The 17,324-nt window shown below is 52.7% G+C and overlaps 1 protein-coding gene across 3 annotated transcripts in view; it reads left to right on the forward strand.

The window, feature by feature from the left end:
- The window catches only part of MGLL (monoglyceride lipase), a 156,723-nt gene that overhangs the window by 61,723 nt on the left and 77,676 nt on the right, over positions 1-17,324 (forward strand). For all 3 annotated transcript variants that reach the window (XM_066352172.1, XM_066352171.1, XM_066352173.1), the window contains exon 3: positions 953-1,059. In XM_066352172.1, the coding sequence (XP_066208269.1) occupies positions 953-1,059 (107 nt within the window). The remainder of the gene's footprint in view (positions 1-952; positions 1,060-17,324) is intronic.

The following is a 17,324-nucleotide window of genomic DNA, read 5'->3' on the forward strand; positions in this document are numbered from 1 at the left end:
GAGACTTCAGAGAGCCTGTTAGGGGCTGTGAAATCTTTCTCAGAGAGGAACCTTAAGGATTGGTCTTGAAGGAAAGGGAGGAGTTTATCATATGGAGAAAGGGGGAAGGAGTATAAAAGGTGCGCACATAATACAAATGCCAGCAGCCTGTGGCAGAACGAGTGCAGAAGTACCGTGACGCCACACAAAAATGGAAAGAGTTGTATGTCAGTTAGGATTCTTCTCATTATAAGTGACAGAAAATCCAGTGACATCGCAACAACAAAAGGCAGGATGGGGGAGAATGCTGGCCTCGGGTCCAGCTGGGTCCAGGGCTCCCATACCGTTAGGACTTGGTGGCCTACCTCTACATGGTTCTCTGTTGGGACAACTCATAGTTTAGTTTGGGCCACATGTTGGGACCTTTCTAGACCCACAGCCTCTGAGGCTGCAGTCTAGTGGGAAAATGAAAGTGCCTTCTAATGATCGTCTTAGCCAAAGTTCCAGGACCAGCTCTGATTGGATCCAGTCAGCAAGGCTTGAGTCACATGCCTATACCTGAGCCAATCACTCTGGCCTGATCACAGAGTGCCCTGCTTGGCTTGAGGCTGGTCCACCTGGGCAGCTGGCTAGGGAGGACACCAGCACCGACGGAGGGCCAGCCGTGTGCCAGCGGTCTGTCTGGCATGTTGGTATCAATTAGCCTCTGCGACCCTTGCCACTGCTCTCAGGGGGGAAGAGACTGTCGTCACTATTTTATAGGTGAAGAAATGAAGCTCAGGGATGGGTCCTCCGCCGGCAAGCTCACAGGAAAGCCAAGGTTTGGACCGCGTTCTGTGCAATCCTGCAGCTCAGCATTCTGAGCACCCTTTTCTCTCGCTTACTCTGACCCGTTGCTGATGCCGTGAAAGCTCAGGCTGCTTGAGCTCGGAGATCTGCACCTGCCTAACCCAGCTCCCTGTCCTCCCCACAGGGCCCTCATCTTTGTGTCCCACGGAGCCGGGGAGCACTGCGGTCGCTATGATGACCTGGCGCAGATGCTGGTGAGATTGGAGCTGCTGGTGTTTGCCCATGACCACGGTGAGTGAGTGCCCCCAGGGCCCCAGAGAGCAAGGCCTCCGGTTCTGGCTAGTGCCTGACACTTTGGGGTCTAGAAAGGTCTAGTCCATCTTCCATCCATTGTTCTTTCTTCTCAATTATTCTCTTCTGATTCCTGCAGTGAAACTGGGAAAAAGACATTTTCTTAAGTTAGAAAATACATAGTTATACAGAGGAAAAAGCATGTCTGACCAGCAGTTTCTATTGAGTTTGATTAGGAATCTCCACTGGAAAGTAAAATGGATGTGTTTATGTAAGAACTTGGCCCAGGCCAAGTTTCTCTCTTATGTTTATGGTGCACTTCCTGCACAAAATGGGCCCTGGTTTTCTCCCAGGGGACTTCAAATGGCTGTTGTGCAGTCCAGGCAAACATAGTTTAAATTCTGTTTTAGCCACTAGAGGTTTACAAAGCATTTCAAACCGGGAGAATAATAAAAGTCTCAAAAGTTCATATTTGGCCTGACCAGGCAGTGGTGCAGTGGATAGATCATCGGTTTGGGACACAGAGAACCCAGGTTTGAAACCCTGAGGTTGCTGGCTTGAGCGCAGGCTCATCCGACTTGAGTGCGGGGTCACTGGCTTGAGCGTGGGATCATAGACATGACCCCATGGTTACTGGCCTGAGCCTAAAGGTCACTGGCTTAAAGCCCAAGGTCACTGGTTTGAGCAGCGGGTCACTTGCTCTGCTGTAGCCCCCTGGTTAAGGCACATATGAGAAAGCAATCAATGAACAACTAAGGAGCTGCAACGAAAAACTGATGCTCCTCATCTCTCTCCCCTTCCTGTCTGTCCCTATCTGTCCCTCTCTCTGACTCTCTCTCTCTCTCTCTGTCTCTGTCACATAAAAAATAAAAGATCATATTGGTCACAAGAAAACCCCAAACATACACACATGCACGCCCACACATACACTCACACCCCAGGCTGAGTCTTTCGTTCTTTCAGGTAACAGAACTCACAACAATGATCAAAATGTAACATTCATTGACCAAGTTCGTATATAGTTCCTTAATCTTTTCTGTGACGTTCTTTATGGCTGGGAAGGCTCCCATATTGAATCTTTCCAATGGATCTTTCTTTGCCTAAGAATCTTGAACACGCTGAGTCTTCTGTGACTGAACATGGTTAGCCTGCACCCCAGTGTTGTCAGCAGCGTGCTGCTGGAACCTTCACCTCGACAGCAAGCAAGCTCAGACACAAACACATCTGGGGCCAAGTCTCCACTGGACAGAGATTCTAAGCCATGCTGTCTTGGAGACCTTGTTTAACCATTGCAAGCCTTCGTTTTCTCCTCTACTAAATGGGCAAGATAGGACTGGGGCGTAGTGCTGGCTGTTGTGAGGTGACGCATGCAGAGGACCCAGCAGAGTGGGCTGTCTTCTTCCTCTGGACTCTGTCTGCTCTGAACCCCCTCTCGCCGCAGCGCAGGCCAGCTGGCGGGCAGTGTACCCACGTGGAGACTCCAAGGCTCAGAAAAGGGCCAGCGGAGCCGAGGCTGGGAGTTGGGGGGCACCAGCTTCTTGTCTCGGGGTCGCTGCCCAGAGCCAGGTCATTTGTCAGGCCCGCAGAGGCTGCTGTGACCCTAGAATGACGGGGTAGATAGGAAAACCCTTTACAAAGAAACAGAGCCACTGACAGTGGTTATGTTGACGGTTTCCATAACACAATTTGTAGAAACACAGGGTTCTATAACTCTGATGCTGCCTGGACTTTAAGTCAAATCTCATTTCTCAACTATATTACAGAATCCAGTGTAGACAGAAATCTGGAGAGACTGTGATTGGCCACCTGGCTATGCTCTCTGCAGGCCTGCAAACGGTGTGCACAGAGCAGCCCATAGTCAGGGTCCCATTTAACTCTGCTTTCCATTCTCTCCTTAGAATTTTACAGCCTGACCTCATGGGCACAAACAGCTCGCCAGAAATGAGAATTACTGTTCTACACACTCACTGACTGCCAGTTGCACACCAGGCCTCATTCTATGCATTTCTGTACGTTATTTTTTTAACCTCTCATAACAATAAATATTGTAACCTCATCTCAGAGGTGAGATTCCGAGGCTGTACAGCCAGAGGAACCCACCGTCATTGCGCCGGGGCACGCAGATCAGTCCGAGGCACTTTGATTGAATACAACAGAAACCTGACGACAGTAACTTAACAACTAAAAGTCTCCTCTTCTCCCCTGCTCCACGAAGTCTGGGGCAGGCACAAGAACACCGCAGTGCTCTCCGTGCCCACGGCTCCATCTGCGGCTCTTCTCAGCTGTTCTGAGCTTGTGTCTTCCATGCCCAGGGACACCTCTCCTCCTTCTGTTTTAAGCAGGAAGGAGACACAGAGGGAGGGGCGAGGCTCATATCTGGGAAGCAAATCTTTCTTGGAGCTCCCTGGCATATTCCAGCTACATTTCGTTTGCCAGAACTGCATAGCATGGCTACCTCTAGCTGCAAGGGAGGCAGCGAAGTCTAACTTGCTCACTGCATATATGCCGGTACAAACGAAACAGGGTTCTGTGAGTGAGAAAGAAGTAGGGGATGTGTTTTTGCTGGTAGCCGTCTTGCCCTTTGCCACACCATACTCCTTTTCTGCTTTATATGTTTTCTGGGTATAACAGCTAAGTCACAGAAGCACATTTCTATCCTATCTGTTCCTGTGTTCTTTCATAGGTTTTGATGTGAAGGTTATTATTAGCATCTCCAGTAAGGGGTGGCTAGAGTTCCTAATTAGCCCTGGGTTAGGTTTTATATGAGGAGAAATACAAGTCCACAGTAACTGATGTTTTAATGGTAGAACAAACTGTCTTTACCAGAAAAATTAAGCAGCCTCTATTAAATGCTCAGCTTTGTTAGAGTATTTATTATCCTCAGGGGTAACTTTTTTTTTTTTACGGTGGGGGCAGCAGGCTCCTAGCAGACAAAGACTGTCTTATTGTATCATGTGTTAGCTTCTCTCTCTACCCCCAAGACCTTCTCGTCTGCTGTGCGGGACCCAGGAATGAACCGAGAGTAGAGACGTCAATGGTAGTTGTTGAATAAAGGGAGGGGAGTGTATGATCCAAAATAGAGCAGACCAGAAATGTCCCTCATATCAACAGTAAAGTGAGCATCCACATTAGCAGGGCACTGGCGGGGCTCGTCCTGGTGCAGAGGATCTGGCAGAACGGCCACTGGGGCTCTGAGTCTGGTGGCCAAAGTTGGCGTGGGGTGGCAGTCAGGTGGAGCTAGGAAGTGATGTGGACGGAGGCTGCAGCAGAGGTAGGGTCTAGAGCCTCAGGAGCACAGAGTTTTCCTGATGCCTAGAGGGCTGGCACTGGCTGGGTCTTGTTGGGTGAGTAGGAGCTTGCCGGGGAAGGAAGGGTGTGGAGAGAGGCACCCGTCAGTGAGAGCTATGGTTCTCACATTGGCTGCCCATTGAAAAATACTGGTGCATGGATACCCTCTCTCCACAGAGACTGATTTCTGGGGGGTTTTGGTGTGGCCAGAGCATCAAGGCTTTTGAAATCACCCAAGGCTGAGACCGTCATTCCAGACAGAAGAGGTCATAGAGCAAAAAATTGAAACAGTAGATCCAATGGTTGTGTCCTGTTCAGGTAGAAATCCTGGCACAAGGGTTTAGCTAGCCCCAGAGCTTTAGGATCGGGAGCCGAGGGGGAGCCCCGGCTGGTGAAGCACGGGGCGCTGTAATAAGTCACTTTGGACACTTGGAGCTTGTGGAGGAATTTAAGCCAAGAGAGGGAGGGTGGCTGTGGGAAGCAGAAAGGGCTATGAGGAGTCTTTTGGAACCATTGGGGACTGGGATCCAAAGCAGAACCCAGAGAGGAAGCGCCGTGGGTCAGCAGAAGCGGAGTGTCGGCGGGACATGAGAGCAGGTGGAAACCACAGTCTGGGATTTTCTGTGTCGTTCTAAATATAGCACAGAGAGAACCAGGGCTCTCTCAGTACCCAGTCCCTGCACCACCAGCTGCTCGGGCTGACTCACTGGAAACCCCTAGGCCTCCCTGGCAGCAGAAGCAGCAGTGCGACCAGGAGAGAGGCAGTGTGGGCAGAGGGAGGCAGGACAGTGAAGCTGGAGGGCATCTCAAGCCAGCCCCAGCCACAGGCTGCTGGCCCTGTCCCCTTCCCAGTAGGCAGCCTCCTGAGGGCGATGGCCCGCCTGAATGACTTCTGCTTGAGCTGAGGATGCTCTGTCTTTTATTTACAACGTATAAAAGAATTGTTCTCAACTGATTGACAGTTAATTAATTATTTGCAAATATTTGAGGGGAAGTGTTAAAGGAAGTTTATTTTGTTTTGTTTTGTTTTCTGTTTGTTTATTTATGGCTTAGGTGTATTTCATTGGTTTTCTTTCAGAGTTTTGTTTGGTGTTAACTGTCCTGGGGTATGGGAGAAGAGGAAGTCCCAGGGGAATGTTTGTGGGTGGCGGCTATGCATGAGTAACTTAAGAGGGGCTGCCCTGTCCAAAGAAGGGTATTTAGGAAATTCTGGGGAGAAAGATGACATATAAATGTTTTCCACACAAGGAGACCGGTTTGAGTCAAGGTACTTAGCTGGGTTTATTTTAAAACAGATCCACCAGTTACAGTAATATATGTTTTCGTCTGAAATGTTTGAAAACTATGTTAACCATTGTGTGATCATTCAGAGAATCTTCACAGGACATGATACCTTTGAAAACTATGTTAACAGTTGTTTGTGTCTTAGTAAATATGAGAATGGAAATAATAGAGCGAGTGGCCCTTTGATACTTTGTAAGATGCAAACCCAGGATGGGGAGGGGGGTAGTGCACACTCTGCAAGTGCCTGAGGCGTGGGAAGCTTGGCTGTACCTCCGTATCCTTCTGAGGTCTCTGCACTCCCTTCTTCACCATCCCTTCCTGCTTTATTCATAGTCAGGCAGACCTTCCATCTTGGATATAAACCTCTGACATGAGATTATTTGGTCACTTGCCTTTTTATTTAATTTATTTTTTAGTAAAGCAGAGATTTCTATGAACCTCAGTTTGCTCATCTATAAAGTGAGGATAATATTAGTCATCATAATGATAATAATGTCAGTTTCATTGTGGTTGTGGGATAAAATGGGAGAAAGAAGGCTTTCAACTGTCTCTAGAAGGCTTGTGGAAACCCAGATGACTGGACCCCCAAGCCAAACTATTGGATTCTGTCAGGAAAATTCCAGGAAGAAGGGGCCAAGGTCCCCATAGGTGTTTCTTGCGTAGAATTTAAATAAGATGCAGTGTAGATGTAGTCAGTTTGAAAATGTGATATTTGCAATGAGCAAATTCAGAGTCTCATACAGCAGAGATGATATGACAACCCTATGGTGTGTACGGTTTGTACTGGGCGTGGAATACGGAAATGACGTAGACCCAGGTACTGCCTCTAAGAACCCAGTACATCTAAGGGCACAGACATGCTTTCAAAGAACACTGAGCAGAGGAACTCACTCCAGGGCCCTGGTTGGCATGCCCAGGGAGTAAGGGAGGGAGGGGCCAAGTCCCCCTTGAGGTGTGATCATTGAGAGAATCTTCATGGGACACAATACCTGTGACCCTGAAGAAGTCACTGCTCCTGACCGACCCTTAGTTTCCCCACCTGAGTCAGAGTATTTACCTGGCGAGGTTTATATGACACTGGTAACTGCTGGGTACGGAGTCGGGGTTCGGTGAATACCCGTGCTGGTGAGTACCCTCACACAGACCCCCTCTCTCTCTTCACCATGCGTCAGACATGATCTCTGAGAAGAGAACTTTCGTTTTCATTTTCCTCAGAGCGGCAAGTTGCTTACACTTCCCATTTTATTCAATCTCCAGTTCAGCCCACAATGGGACTGCTTTCACCTGGTGTCACTGTCACAGCAGTAGCCTCTCCATCAGCCTCGGGGGCTTCCCTTTTGATTTTACAAATATCTAGAAAAGGATTGCTGTGAAGAGACACCCAGAGTGCTGAGTGATTCACATGTGAATCAGGCATGTGATTTACTAGGAAAGTTTGGAGTCTGAACCCTGCATCATAAGCTGGTGTTGGGGCTTTGGAAGCCACAGAGATGGTTTTAGAAATCCTGTGCTGCCTTTTCTGACGCCGGGGCTGGGGCTGCCGCCTGCTTTCTCTCACCGTGAATTTTCCCCAAGGGTAGATAGTCCTTCACAATTATTCGTATACCGACCCATGGTGGCTCAATGGGTAAGGCGTTGACCTGGAATGCTGAGGTCACCATCTAAGGGGAAGGAGGTCAGTGCCCCTGACTAAAGAGTCAGGTATGGCATGTTTTACCAATTCCTGAGGCACAGCGGCTGACAGCTGCGCGCTCGTTCTGCAGACTGGGAAACGGGAAGGATGCACAGGTGAGGGAGGGGGCGTGGTTCCTTCCGCTCCGGCCTGGCGTCCCAGAGCCTCTGTTCTCTGCCTCTCTGCAGAAGCGATGGAGCTGTCCTTCCTCCCGATGCCTCCTGGAGCCCAGGGAGTCTGCCGCACGCACGGCCAGACATTCCTAAAGGAAAGGTTATCCCCCCCCCCATCCCCCCTCTGTCCTTTCGGAGGCAGCCTTTGCGTCTGCAAGGAGAGGGAAAGACAGCTGGCCTGGGAGTGTTCTGTCACCTCAGCAAACAGGCCGGAGCGCTGCCTGGGAGGGCCTGTGTGGGACTGGACATGGAGGCATCGCGGTGGGGTCCGAGGATGCCGTGGAGTCCGGGAGAAGCAGGGAGAGCCTGCAGGGTGGCCAGGAGGAAGGGAAATGGCAGGGGGAGGGGAGAAGGCACTATGGGACTGAGGCATGAACAGAAACTCATGTGGACCAGGCAGAGTGGGCGGAAGGAAGGGCATCATGGGTCCCGAGGGCGTTTGGGCAAAGGCCCAGAAGCAAGGGCAGGGCCCAGGCTGACCTTCCCCTTCGTGGGTCAGGCACCGTGAGCCGTCGGTGTAGCCTCTGCTTTAAAGGTGAGAGTCCAGTAGTCCTTTCTCATCTGCATTTCACTTTCCAGCCTTCCGGTTACTGGCAGTAAAACACAGTCTGAAAATATTAAACAGACAATTCCAGAAATAAACAATCCATAAGTTGTAAATTGCGTATCGTTTAAGTGAAATCTTGTGCCGTCTGCACCATCCTGCCCGTGACGTGAGTCATCCCTTTCTCAGCATCTCCACACAGTGCGTGCTCTCTGTCCGTTGGCCACTTGGTGGCCATCTCGGAGATCAACCAGCTGTTGCAGGAAGACAGTGCGTGTGTTCAAGTCACCCTTATTTCACTTCATAAAGTTCCCAAAGCACCACAGTAGTGATGCCAGCAATTCAGATATGCCAAAGAGAAGCCATAAAGCACTTCCTTTATGTGAAAAGGTGAGCACAGTACAATAGGATATGTTGAGAGAGAGGGAGGAAAAGACCATATTCACATAACTTTTTTTTTTTTTTTTTTGTATTTTTCTGAAGCTGGAAATGGGGAGAGACAGTCAGACAGACTCCCGCATGCGCCCGACTGGGATCCACCCGGCATGCCCACCAGGGGCGACGCTCTGCCCACCAGGGGGCAATGCTCTGCCCACCAAGGGGCGTCGCTCTGCCGCGACCAGAGCCACTCTAGCGCCTGGGGCAGAGGCCAAGGAGCCATCCCCAGCGCCTGGGCCATCTTTGCTCCAATGGATCCCTTGCTGCGGGAGGGAAAGAGAGAGACAGAGAGGAAGGAGGGGGGGTGGAGAAGCAAATGGGCGCTTCTCCTATGTGCCCTGGCCGGGAATCGAACCCGGGTCTCCCACACACCAGGCCGACGCTCTACCACTGAGCCAACCGGCCAGGGCTCACATAACTTCTTTAACAGTGTACATAATTGTATAGTTACAGTGTTATATTGTTCTATTTTATTATTAGTTATTGATGTTAACACTTTACTCTGCCTAATTTAAAAAGTAAACTTTATCATAGATAGGTATGTATGTATGTACGTATAGGAAAAAACATAGTACAGGTGTGTATATATACACACACACACACACACACACATATATGGTTCAGGAATACATGGGGGGTGTTGAAATGTATTCCCCACAGATAAGGGGGACTGCTGTCGTGAGCTTTGAGAAGCAGAAGGCCAGGTCACATGGTCGGAGGGTATATTGGATTCCCCGCACTGTCTTACGGCGGGTATGATTTGCAAGACACACACGGGCTGGGCAGGAGTTTGGAGATGACCACTCCACCGCTTGAGGAGGAGGGCACCACGCTGCTGCCAAGAGCCTCACAGACAGCCGAGACCAGGACCCGAGTGGGGTTCGCCGCGGCCACATCCGTCTGCTCCTGGATTCCTAGCAGCATCTTTGAGCCCCTTGTCTTGCACACTATGGCCAATGGCACGTGGCCCTGGAGTGTCAGCTCCCTCTCACAAGACTGCACGCAGCCCCAGTCCCCACTCCAGGCAGCTCTCCTCACCCTCATCATCTTCTGCTCCTGTCTGACCTTTCACTTGCTTGGGGATAGCTCATCTCTCACTGTGTATTCTTAGTTATCTGTTCACGTTTTTGCGTCCCTGGCTACACTCTTAGCTCCTCCAACATCAGAACCAAGCGCTTTCCCCCACTGTATCCCTGACACAGCTGAGATCCTGGTCACTCCCTGAGGGGAGGCAGAATGGCTGAGAAATAAATAAGCTTGTAGCTCCCTGAGGACAATGTCCATCTTCCCTGCTCCAGTAGGGGTTCCATCTCTGAAGTTCAGGATGGGCAGGTGATAGGAGGGAGGAGGGGTGGGGAGGGGGAAGGAAGGTAGCTTGAAGAGACTCCTCTGAGGGCAGGTACACGGTGGCAGAGTTTAGAGCAGAGGAAGAAGTTGACACCAGCTCGGGTCTGGACTGGATCAGCAGCAGGGCATGTCCAGGTGGGCCTTGTGGCTGGACAGGGGTCCCCACCGGGGCTGGCAGGGTCCATAACCAGGCAGCCTTGGGCTATGACAAGCCTCTGGGAACCAGAGGGCACACTCTTGGGTGTGCATGAGGGCTGGGCTGAGTCAGAGTTGGCCTTGAGCTCGAGTTGCGTACACCACCATAACGACGATGCCGGCTAGGCATTGTTAGCGTCCAGTGCGGCTTCGTGGTCAGGAGTGTGGATGCTTTTAGTGGTTGATCTGTAACACTCTCGGTGGGTGCTCCAGCAGACGCTCACCCTGGCGTCTTGAAAACTCACTTTGGGGATGATGTGCCCACTGGAGTCTGTTCTTGCGAGGCACGCTGCTTCCTGGCCACTGGACCCACGGAGACAAGCCTCGCAGAACCCAGGGCTCGTGAGCATGTGCTCTGCAGCACCGTCCGTCGGGCTGTCTCCCCCGGGCAGGTCAGACACCTTCCAAATTTAAACAAGATGCACCCGGCTTAGGTGACAGTTACCTGGGATTATCATTTTCCATCTGGAAACACAGAATATTTTTCTAAAAATGCGCAAGTCAGGAAGATCAGATTCCTGTCCCCAGTCAGTGTTAGCGACACAGGAGTTTTCCAGCACACGTTAGACCAAGAGGAAGGAGTGACCTAACACAGCTGCCCAGGGCGAGAGGCGGATTTACGGGCTCAGAGCCCAGCTCCTCCATGCACCGGCCACAGGGCAGGGCAAGGACCTGACCCCGGAAGTTCTATTTCCTCTGGAAGATGGAGAGAGTGACAACGGACCTGGATGTACAGCTCCTGTAAGTTACCATCTGTAAAGCCCTTAGGACAGGAGCTGGCCCAAAGGAGCATGTCAGCACATGGAGTCTATTCCAACACACACACTCCTGACTTAGGCTAACGTATGGGCATAATTACAATCCTGTATTCGTCACCCACAAGCAGGAAGCCGTAGTGGACCTGCTGGAAGGCCACCTTCTTCCTCTGGTGTGTGATGGGGCCGGATTCCAGGGCCCACCAAACCTGGCAGGTTTGGGCCCGGACTCCAGCTTCCCAGGACTGCCCACCTGGGCGGCTCCCGGGTTTGGAAATGCTGCCGCCCCGCCCTTTGGTAAATTAACACTTAAAATAACTCCAGCTGTCCATGGACCAAGAAAAGGAGCTGCTCAAATTTTTAAACTGGTAGAGCCAAGGCTAGCTGTGTCTCTCCATGTCCCCTGGAGAGGCGGTGCGACTCTGTGGGGCCCACGTGAATACCAGGCCCGGAGTGGGGGAGGCGGCCCAGGGGAAGCGCGTGGTCTGTCTGTAAGCTGGGGCCTTTCTGAAGTCAGAGCTGCAACAGCACGTGACCAGGAAATGTCTGACCCACAGAGAACTAAAAATAAGCGACTGGGACGCTGTCAACTACCCAGGCAAGCGGGAGGACGCGGGAGGGGTCGGCCCCGAGGCCCTCTCGGGCCAGAGAAAGGAACCTCACCGTGGCAGGCAAGCTGCTCCACAAGACTCTGGTGGGAGTTTTCAAGTGTACGTGATGTTAACTTGGGAATCCTAAGTCACCCGCTGCACCTGCCTGGTACCTGCCTTCCTGAGCACTTCCACAGCCTTTACTAACTTCTTTTCTGAAAGTTGCACAAGCAGAGTAGCTGGGGCCTTCGTCTCCCGGCCGAGAGAACGTGCCACGCGAGAGGAGGGTCGGGATCAGAATTCCAGCTCACAGCCTGTGAAGCCGCTTTGCCAGCGCCTTGATGTCCATTCATGCTCAAGGGAAAAACGGAAAGGCCACCCAGAGAAGTGCCCCCTCGGTGCAGGGAGAGCACATTGGCAAGGCCATTTTCTATCTGCCTGGACGTTCTAGAACGGAGAGCCCTGTGTCTGAAGGCTGCATACATCCCAGCTGGGCTGCCACTGTGTGTGGATGTGCAGGGACCAAGGTGGCCGGAGTGCTGGCTGTGTTCTGGACCTCCCTGGGCCTCTGTTTCCTTATCTGCAAAAGATGAGATCGATGGTACCCCCGTCGTGGACTGTTACTGTAACACATGGACACGTGTTGAACGCCCCTGGAGCAGGGTGAGAAGGCAGGACGCTGTCTGCTCTGGGCCCTTCCACCGGTGTGTGGCGTCAGAGGTAGCTTCCTCTGGAGCACGGCGAGGTCCTGCCCTGATCCCGTAAGCAGAGGTGGGGCAGCAGGTGGCACTGCCTGCTAGAGATGGAGGAGCCCTGGAGAGACTCCTCCCCCCCCCCTGCAGCATCTCACCGCTGTCCTGAACTGGGCCAGCCACCCAACACAGTGGCTCTGATGACACGACACCACGGAAGAAGCCCGTGTGCCTGGCACGCTCCAGAGAGCAGGGCAGTCCGGCTGTCAGCCCCCGTGGGAAGTCCCTCCCACACCACGGGTCTGTTTCTCAGCTGTGGGCCATCGAACACGGTGACACTGCGCACCTCAGAACAGTTCCCAGTGCTTGCAGACCTCCACGTCCTGCCCGGCACTGAGACATTGTAGCTGCTCAGTGGATGTCTGATGGATTATAAAGCATTTGATCAAAAGCAATGGTTTCTCCGGGTTTTCCCAAGTTCAGATTCCTCAGTCACGTTTATGCGTGTATGAATTTGGACTGGAGGATGGGCCCCGTTAAAGAAAATCAAATAATGCTTTCCCCCCCGGAGAAAATGCATCATCTCTGTGCGAGGAGTGGTCTCCGTGGGTCGCCCCATTTCAGCTTCGCAGCAACGTGACGAGGCAGGGGCGGGCCAAGCTGAGAGGGGCAGAGGGACTGCTCTGAGGCCGCGCAGCCGTCAGGCTGGGATGGCGAAGCTCTGTTCAGACCCTCACACTCTGTCACCTTACTAGCATTTTAATTTGGGGGGAAACTGCTTTACGGTGGGGTGCTGCAGGCTCCGTCTGACTAGCAGTGCCCCTCTTGGTGTGTGCCTCTGAGCAGCTGGCTGGGAGTGCAGTCCCCGGGCAAGTGGCCCTGGCATTTCTGCGTCACCTGACGGCACTCCCGAGCCACTCCAGGGACTGCTCGGGATACGCAGTCTGTGGAGCACACACCAGCTCCCGCCACACCTTCCCTCGGGGCTCTGCTCAGAGATGCTTGGACTCCCAAAGGTGGACCCACGCCCGGCCAAGGGACGGACACACTGCCAGGGCCGGTTCCAGGAGCGGGAAACGGTCTTGCACCCAATTCCTCGGCCTCCCCACCAGCAGAGACAGTGTGTGTGCCCCTCGGCCTCCCCACCAGCAGAGACAGTGTGTGTGCCCCTCGGCCTCCCCACCAGCAGAGACAGTGTGTGTGCCCCTCGGTCTCCCCACCAGCAGAGACAGTGTGTGTGCCCCTCGGTCTCCCCACCAGCAGAGACAGTGTGTGTGCCCCTCGGTCTCCCCACCAGCAGAGACAGTGTGTGTGCCCCTCGGTCTCCCCACCAGCAGAGACAGTGTGTGTGCCCCTCGGTCTCCCCACCAGCAGAGACAGTGTGTGTGCCCCTCGGTCTCCCCACCAGCAGAGACAGTGTGTGTGCCCCTCGGCTTCCCCACCAGCAGAGACAGTGTGTGTGCCCCTCGGTCTCCCCACCAGCAGAGACAGTGTGTGTGCCCCTCGGCTTCCCCACCAGCAGAGACAGTGTGTGTGCCCCTCGGCCTCCCCACTAGCAGAGACAGTGTGTGTGCCCCTCGGTCTCCCCACCAGCAGAGACAGTGTGTGTGCCCCTCAGCTTCCCCACCAGCAGAGACAGTGTGTGTGCCCCTCGGTCTCCCCACCAGCAGAGACAGTGTGTGTGCCCCTCAGACTCCCCACCAGCAGAGACAGTGTGTGTGCCCCTCGGTCTCCCCACCAGCAGAGACCGTGTGTGTGCCCCTCAGACTCCCCACCAGCAGAGACCGTGTGTGTGCCCCTCGGTCTCCCCACCAGCAGAGACCGTGTGTGTGCCCCTCAGACTCCCCACCAGCAGAGACAGTGTGTGTGCCCCTCGGTCTCCCCACCAGCAGAGACCGTGTGTGTGCCCCTCGGTCTCCCCACCAGCAGAGACCGTGTGTGTGCCCCTCAGACTCCCCACCAGCAGAGACAGTGTGTGTGCCCCTCGGTCTCCCCACCAGCAGAGACAGTGTGTGTGCCCCTCGGCCTCCCCACCAGCAGAGACAGTGTGTGTGCCCCTCAGTCTCCCCACCAGCAGAGACAGTGTGTGTGCCCCTCGGTCTCCCTACCAGCAGAGACAGTGTGTGTGCCCCTCAGCTTCCCCACCAGCAGAGACAGTGTGTGTGCCCCTCGGTCTCCCCACCAGCAGAGACAGTGTGTGTGCCCCTCGGTCTCCCCACCAGCAGAGACAGTGTGTGTGCCCCTCAGTCTCCCCACCAGCAGAGACAGTGTGTGTGCCCCTCGGTCTCCCCACCAGCAGAGACAGTGTGTGTGCCCCTCAGTCTCCCCACCAGCGGAGACAGTGTGTGTGCCCCTCAGTCTCCCCACCAGCAGAGACAGTGTGTGTGCCCCTCGGCCTCCCCACCAGCAGAGACAGTGTGTGTGCTCCGTGCTGAATGCAGCCCGTGAGCCTTATGGGGGTCAGACCCCTGTTTCAGCTCAAGCTCAGCCCGGGGCGTTCTCTCCCGTGGCTCAGCTGGGTAAAGGCCAAGAGGCTCGGGCTCAGGGCACGGTCCACTTTTCTGGCTGTGTGGCCAGAACTAGTCAGTTTATCGCTCTGTGCCTCGGTTTGCCCATCTGTCTGACGGGCCTGAGGCTTCCCCTAGAAACATTAAACCAGAGAACCCAGTAAGCTCAGCATAGGCTCCCATGCTCATATAATTGTTTCCCTTCCCTCTGCTCTGCTTTTGGCTGAAGGGCCTCACTCCCACCAGTCAGCCCTCTGTGCCGTGGCACTAGTCTCTACTCGTCATTGCAGGAAACCACGCCCACGAGGCAGGGTCTGCTGGCGAAGACTCGGTGAGGCAGGGGCCAGCTGTTTCTCCCCAGAGCTGTGGGTCATTTAGGCACCATCATAGCAGTTATTTCTTTTCCGGCTTATTGGGCTGATGTCACTTGATTGTAAAATATCTCAGAGGGATTATTCAGTGGAAACTTTCTTTTACTGAAAAAGGAGAGGAATCATTCTCTCTAGTACTTCATCTGGCCAAGGGACAGACTCCGAGGCCGCTGGGAAGAATGAGGAAGAAGGGAGGGGTTGGGCTGATCTGAGCAGGTCAGGCCCCTTCTTTCTCCCAGTTGACCCACAAACCAAGAGCCCCTGAGCAAGGATGCTGAGCTCCTTAGGCTACAAGCATCCCAATAAAATGGCAGTGTTTCTGTGAACCAAAGCCTCTCCAACATGGTTCAGATTTCTAAACCATGGAATGACCACAGGTAAACACAGGCGTCCTCCTTGGGCACATGACCCAAACATGAGGTGAACCTGACCTTCACTAAACACCTTCTCTGTGCCAAGCACAATGTGAAAGCTTTGTCACACATTTGTGTGAGTTACAGGGACCAAGAGGGGGTGGCGACAGGTCAGGATAGGTTTCTGATATTGGTCAATCACCCAGTGGCAGAGAAACAGATTTGAGACCTGCCTGACCCATTGTGTCTGTCAGTGCAGTCAAACGGAAACTGAAATAACCACCAGGAACTCCTACACCATCCTCACCCGCAAAGTTTGCAACTTAGAGCTAACACATCTCTGCACATGTTCAAGAATGCTATTTCCCCATCAGCAATGGCTTGTCAGTGGCATGATAAATGTGCTGGTTCCTCATAAAATGTATCTGAGGTTAAGACCTTCTAAAGTGCAAGAGAGAAAAAAAATTTTAAATGACTTCCCCCCATTTACTTTTTTTGTGACAGAGACAGAGAGAGGGACAAATAGGGACAGACAGACAAGAAAGGAGAGAGATGAGAAGCATCAATTCTTTGTTGTGGCTCCTTAGTCTCCTTAGTTGTTCACTGATTGCTTTCTCATATGTGCCTTGACCAAGGGGCTACAGCAGAGTGAGTGACCCCTTGCTTGATCAAGCCAGCAACCTTTGGTCTCAAGCCAGTGACCATCGGTTCATGTCTGTGATCCCACATGCAAGCCAGCAACCTTACGCTCAAGCTGGTGAGCCCATACTCAAGCCAGATGAGCCCACACTCAAGCCTGCGACTTCAGGATTTCGAACCTGGGTCTTCTGCGTCCCAGTCCAATGCTCTATTCACTGCGCCACCTCCTGGTGAGGTGACTTCCCCTTTCCTTAACAGAATTGTTAAGAAAAGAGGCTATCACTGTGTCTTTCAGAGTAAACAATGGAGAAGGAAGGGAGAGAGAAGCATGGCTGTAGATTTAATTATACAAGGCAACATGAACCGTGTAAATGCCTGGTAGATAGGGGCTTCAGAATGCTCAGAACACTTCTTGCTATTGACATTTTTGCAACTTCCCTCACTTCTCTGAGCCTCACTTACTCATTCATTTGTTTTTCAGTAATTTATTGAATTACCTGCCATGGGTATTCAGTAGTTCTAAGCAGAGGCAATATAGCGGTGAACAAGACCGGCAAAAATACCCGTAATTGTCAGACCCCGTACTGTCAGAAATGAATGACTTGAGAGTGTAAAACGGAGACCAGTGTCACAGAGAAAAGTAAAACGGAGAAGGGGCAGGGCAGTGGGGGCGGGGTGCGTTCTAAAGTACGCTGACCTCATTGAGACAGTGCAGCTGAGCAAAGACCTGGTGGGGGGAGGAGGAGTAGCTATGCGGCGTTTGGGGGAGAATGGAACAGCCAATATGGAGGTCCTGACAGGAGAGTGCCTGCCCATGAGCAGAGCAGTCAGGAGGGGGCATGCAGAGAAAGAGGAGAGAGCAGTAGATGAGACGGAGGTGACGGAAGCAGGCCATGTGGGGCCCAGTGAACCTCAGTTCCTCACCTGTAAAGTGAAAAGGAAAGCCCCACACAGCTGTCACCCAGATGCGGTGGGATAGCGGCACCTACGCATAACAGCGGGCACTCCACGAACGTAATCACACGTGAACCTCCCTCTCCTGTGTCAGGACGCGGAGAGCCAGCTCTCCTCGACAAGGGGCGAAGGACACGCGGCTAAATGCAGCTGAGACAGGTGAACCTGGGTTCACATTCACGCCGCTGGGGTCAAGGAGTGCTCTCTCATTAGCAGGTGCACACCATTTCACAACGACTGTCACAGCTGTCTTAGTCGCGCTGACTTGGGTGTGTGTGTGTGTGTGTGTTATTATGTATGTATATATTTCATACATAGGCATTGGGATATGGTTAGGACAGTTTCTAACAAACAGTAAGAAACCAAGTAAGATTTATAGATTGCTACTTTCCTAACTGAATCCATCAGCAATCGCAAAATAAAGCTGCATAACAAAGTCCCCCAAAGTTCCCACGTGGAAGTG

Source organism: Saccopteryx leptura, chromosome 11, assembly GCF_036850995.1.
Source record: "Saccopteryx leptura isolate mSacLep1 chromosome 11, mSacLep1_pri_phased_curated, whole genome shotgun sequence".
Classification (NCBI taxonomy): Eukaryota; Metazoa; Chordata; class Mammalia; order Chiroptera; family Emballonuridae; genus Saccopteryx; species Saccopteryx leptura.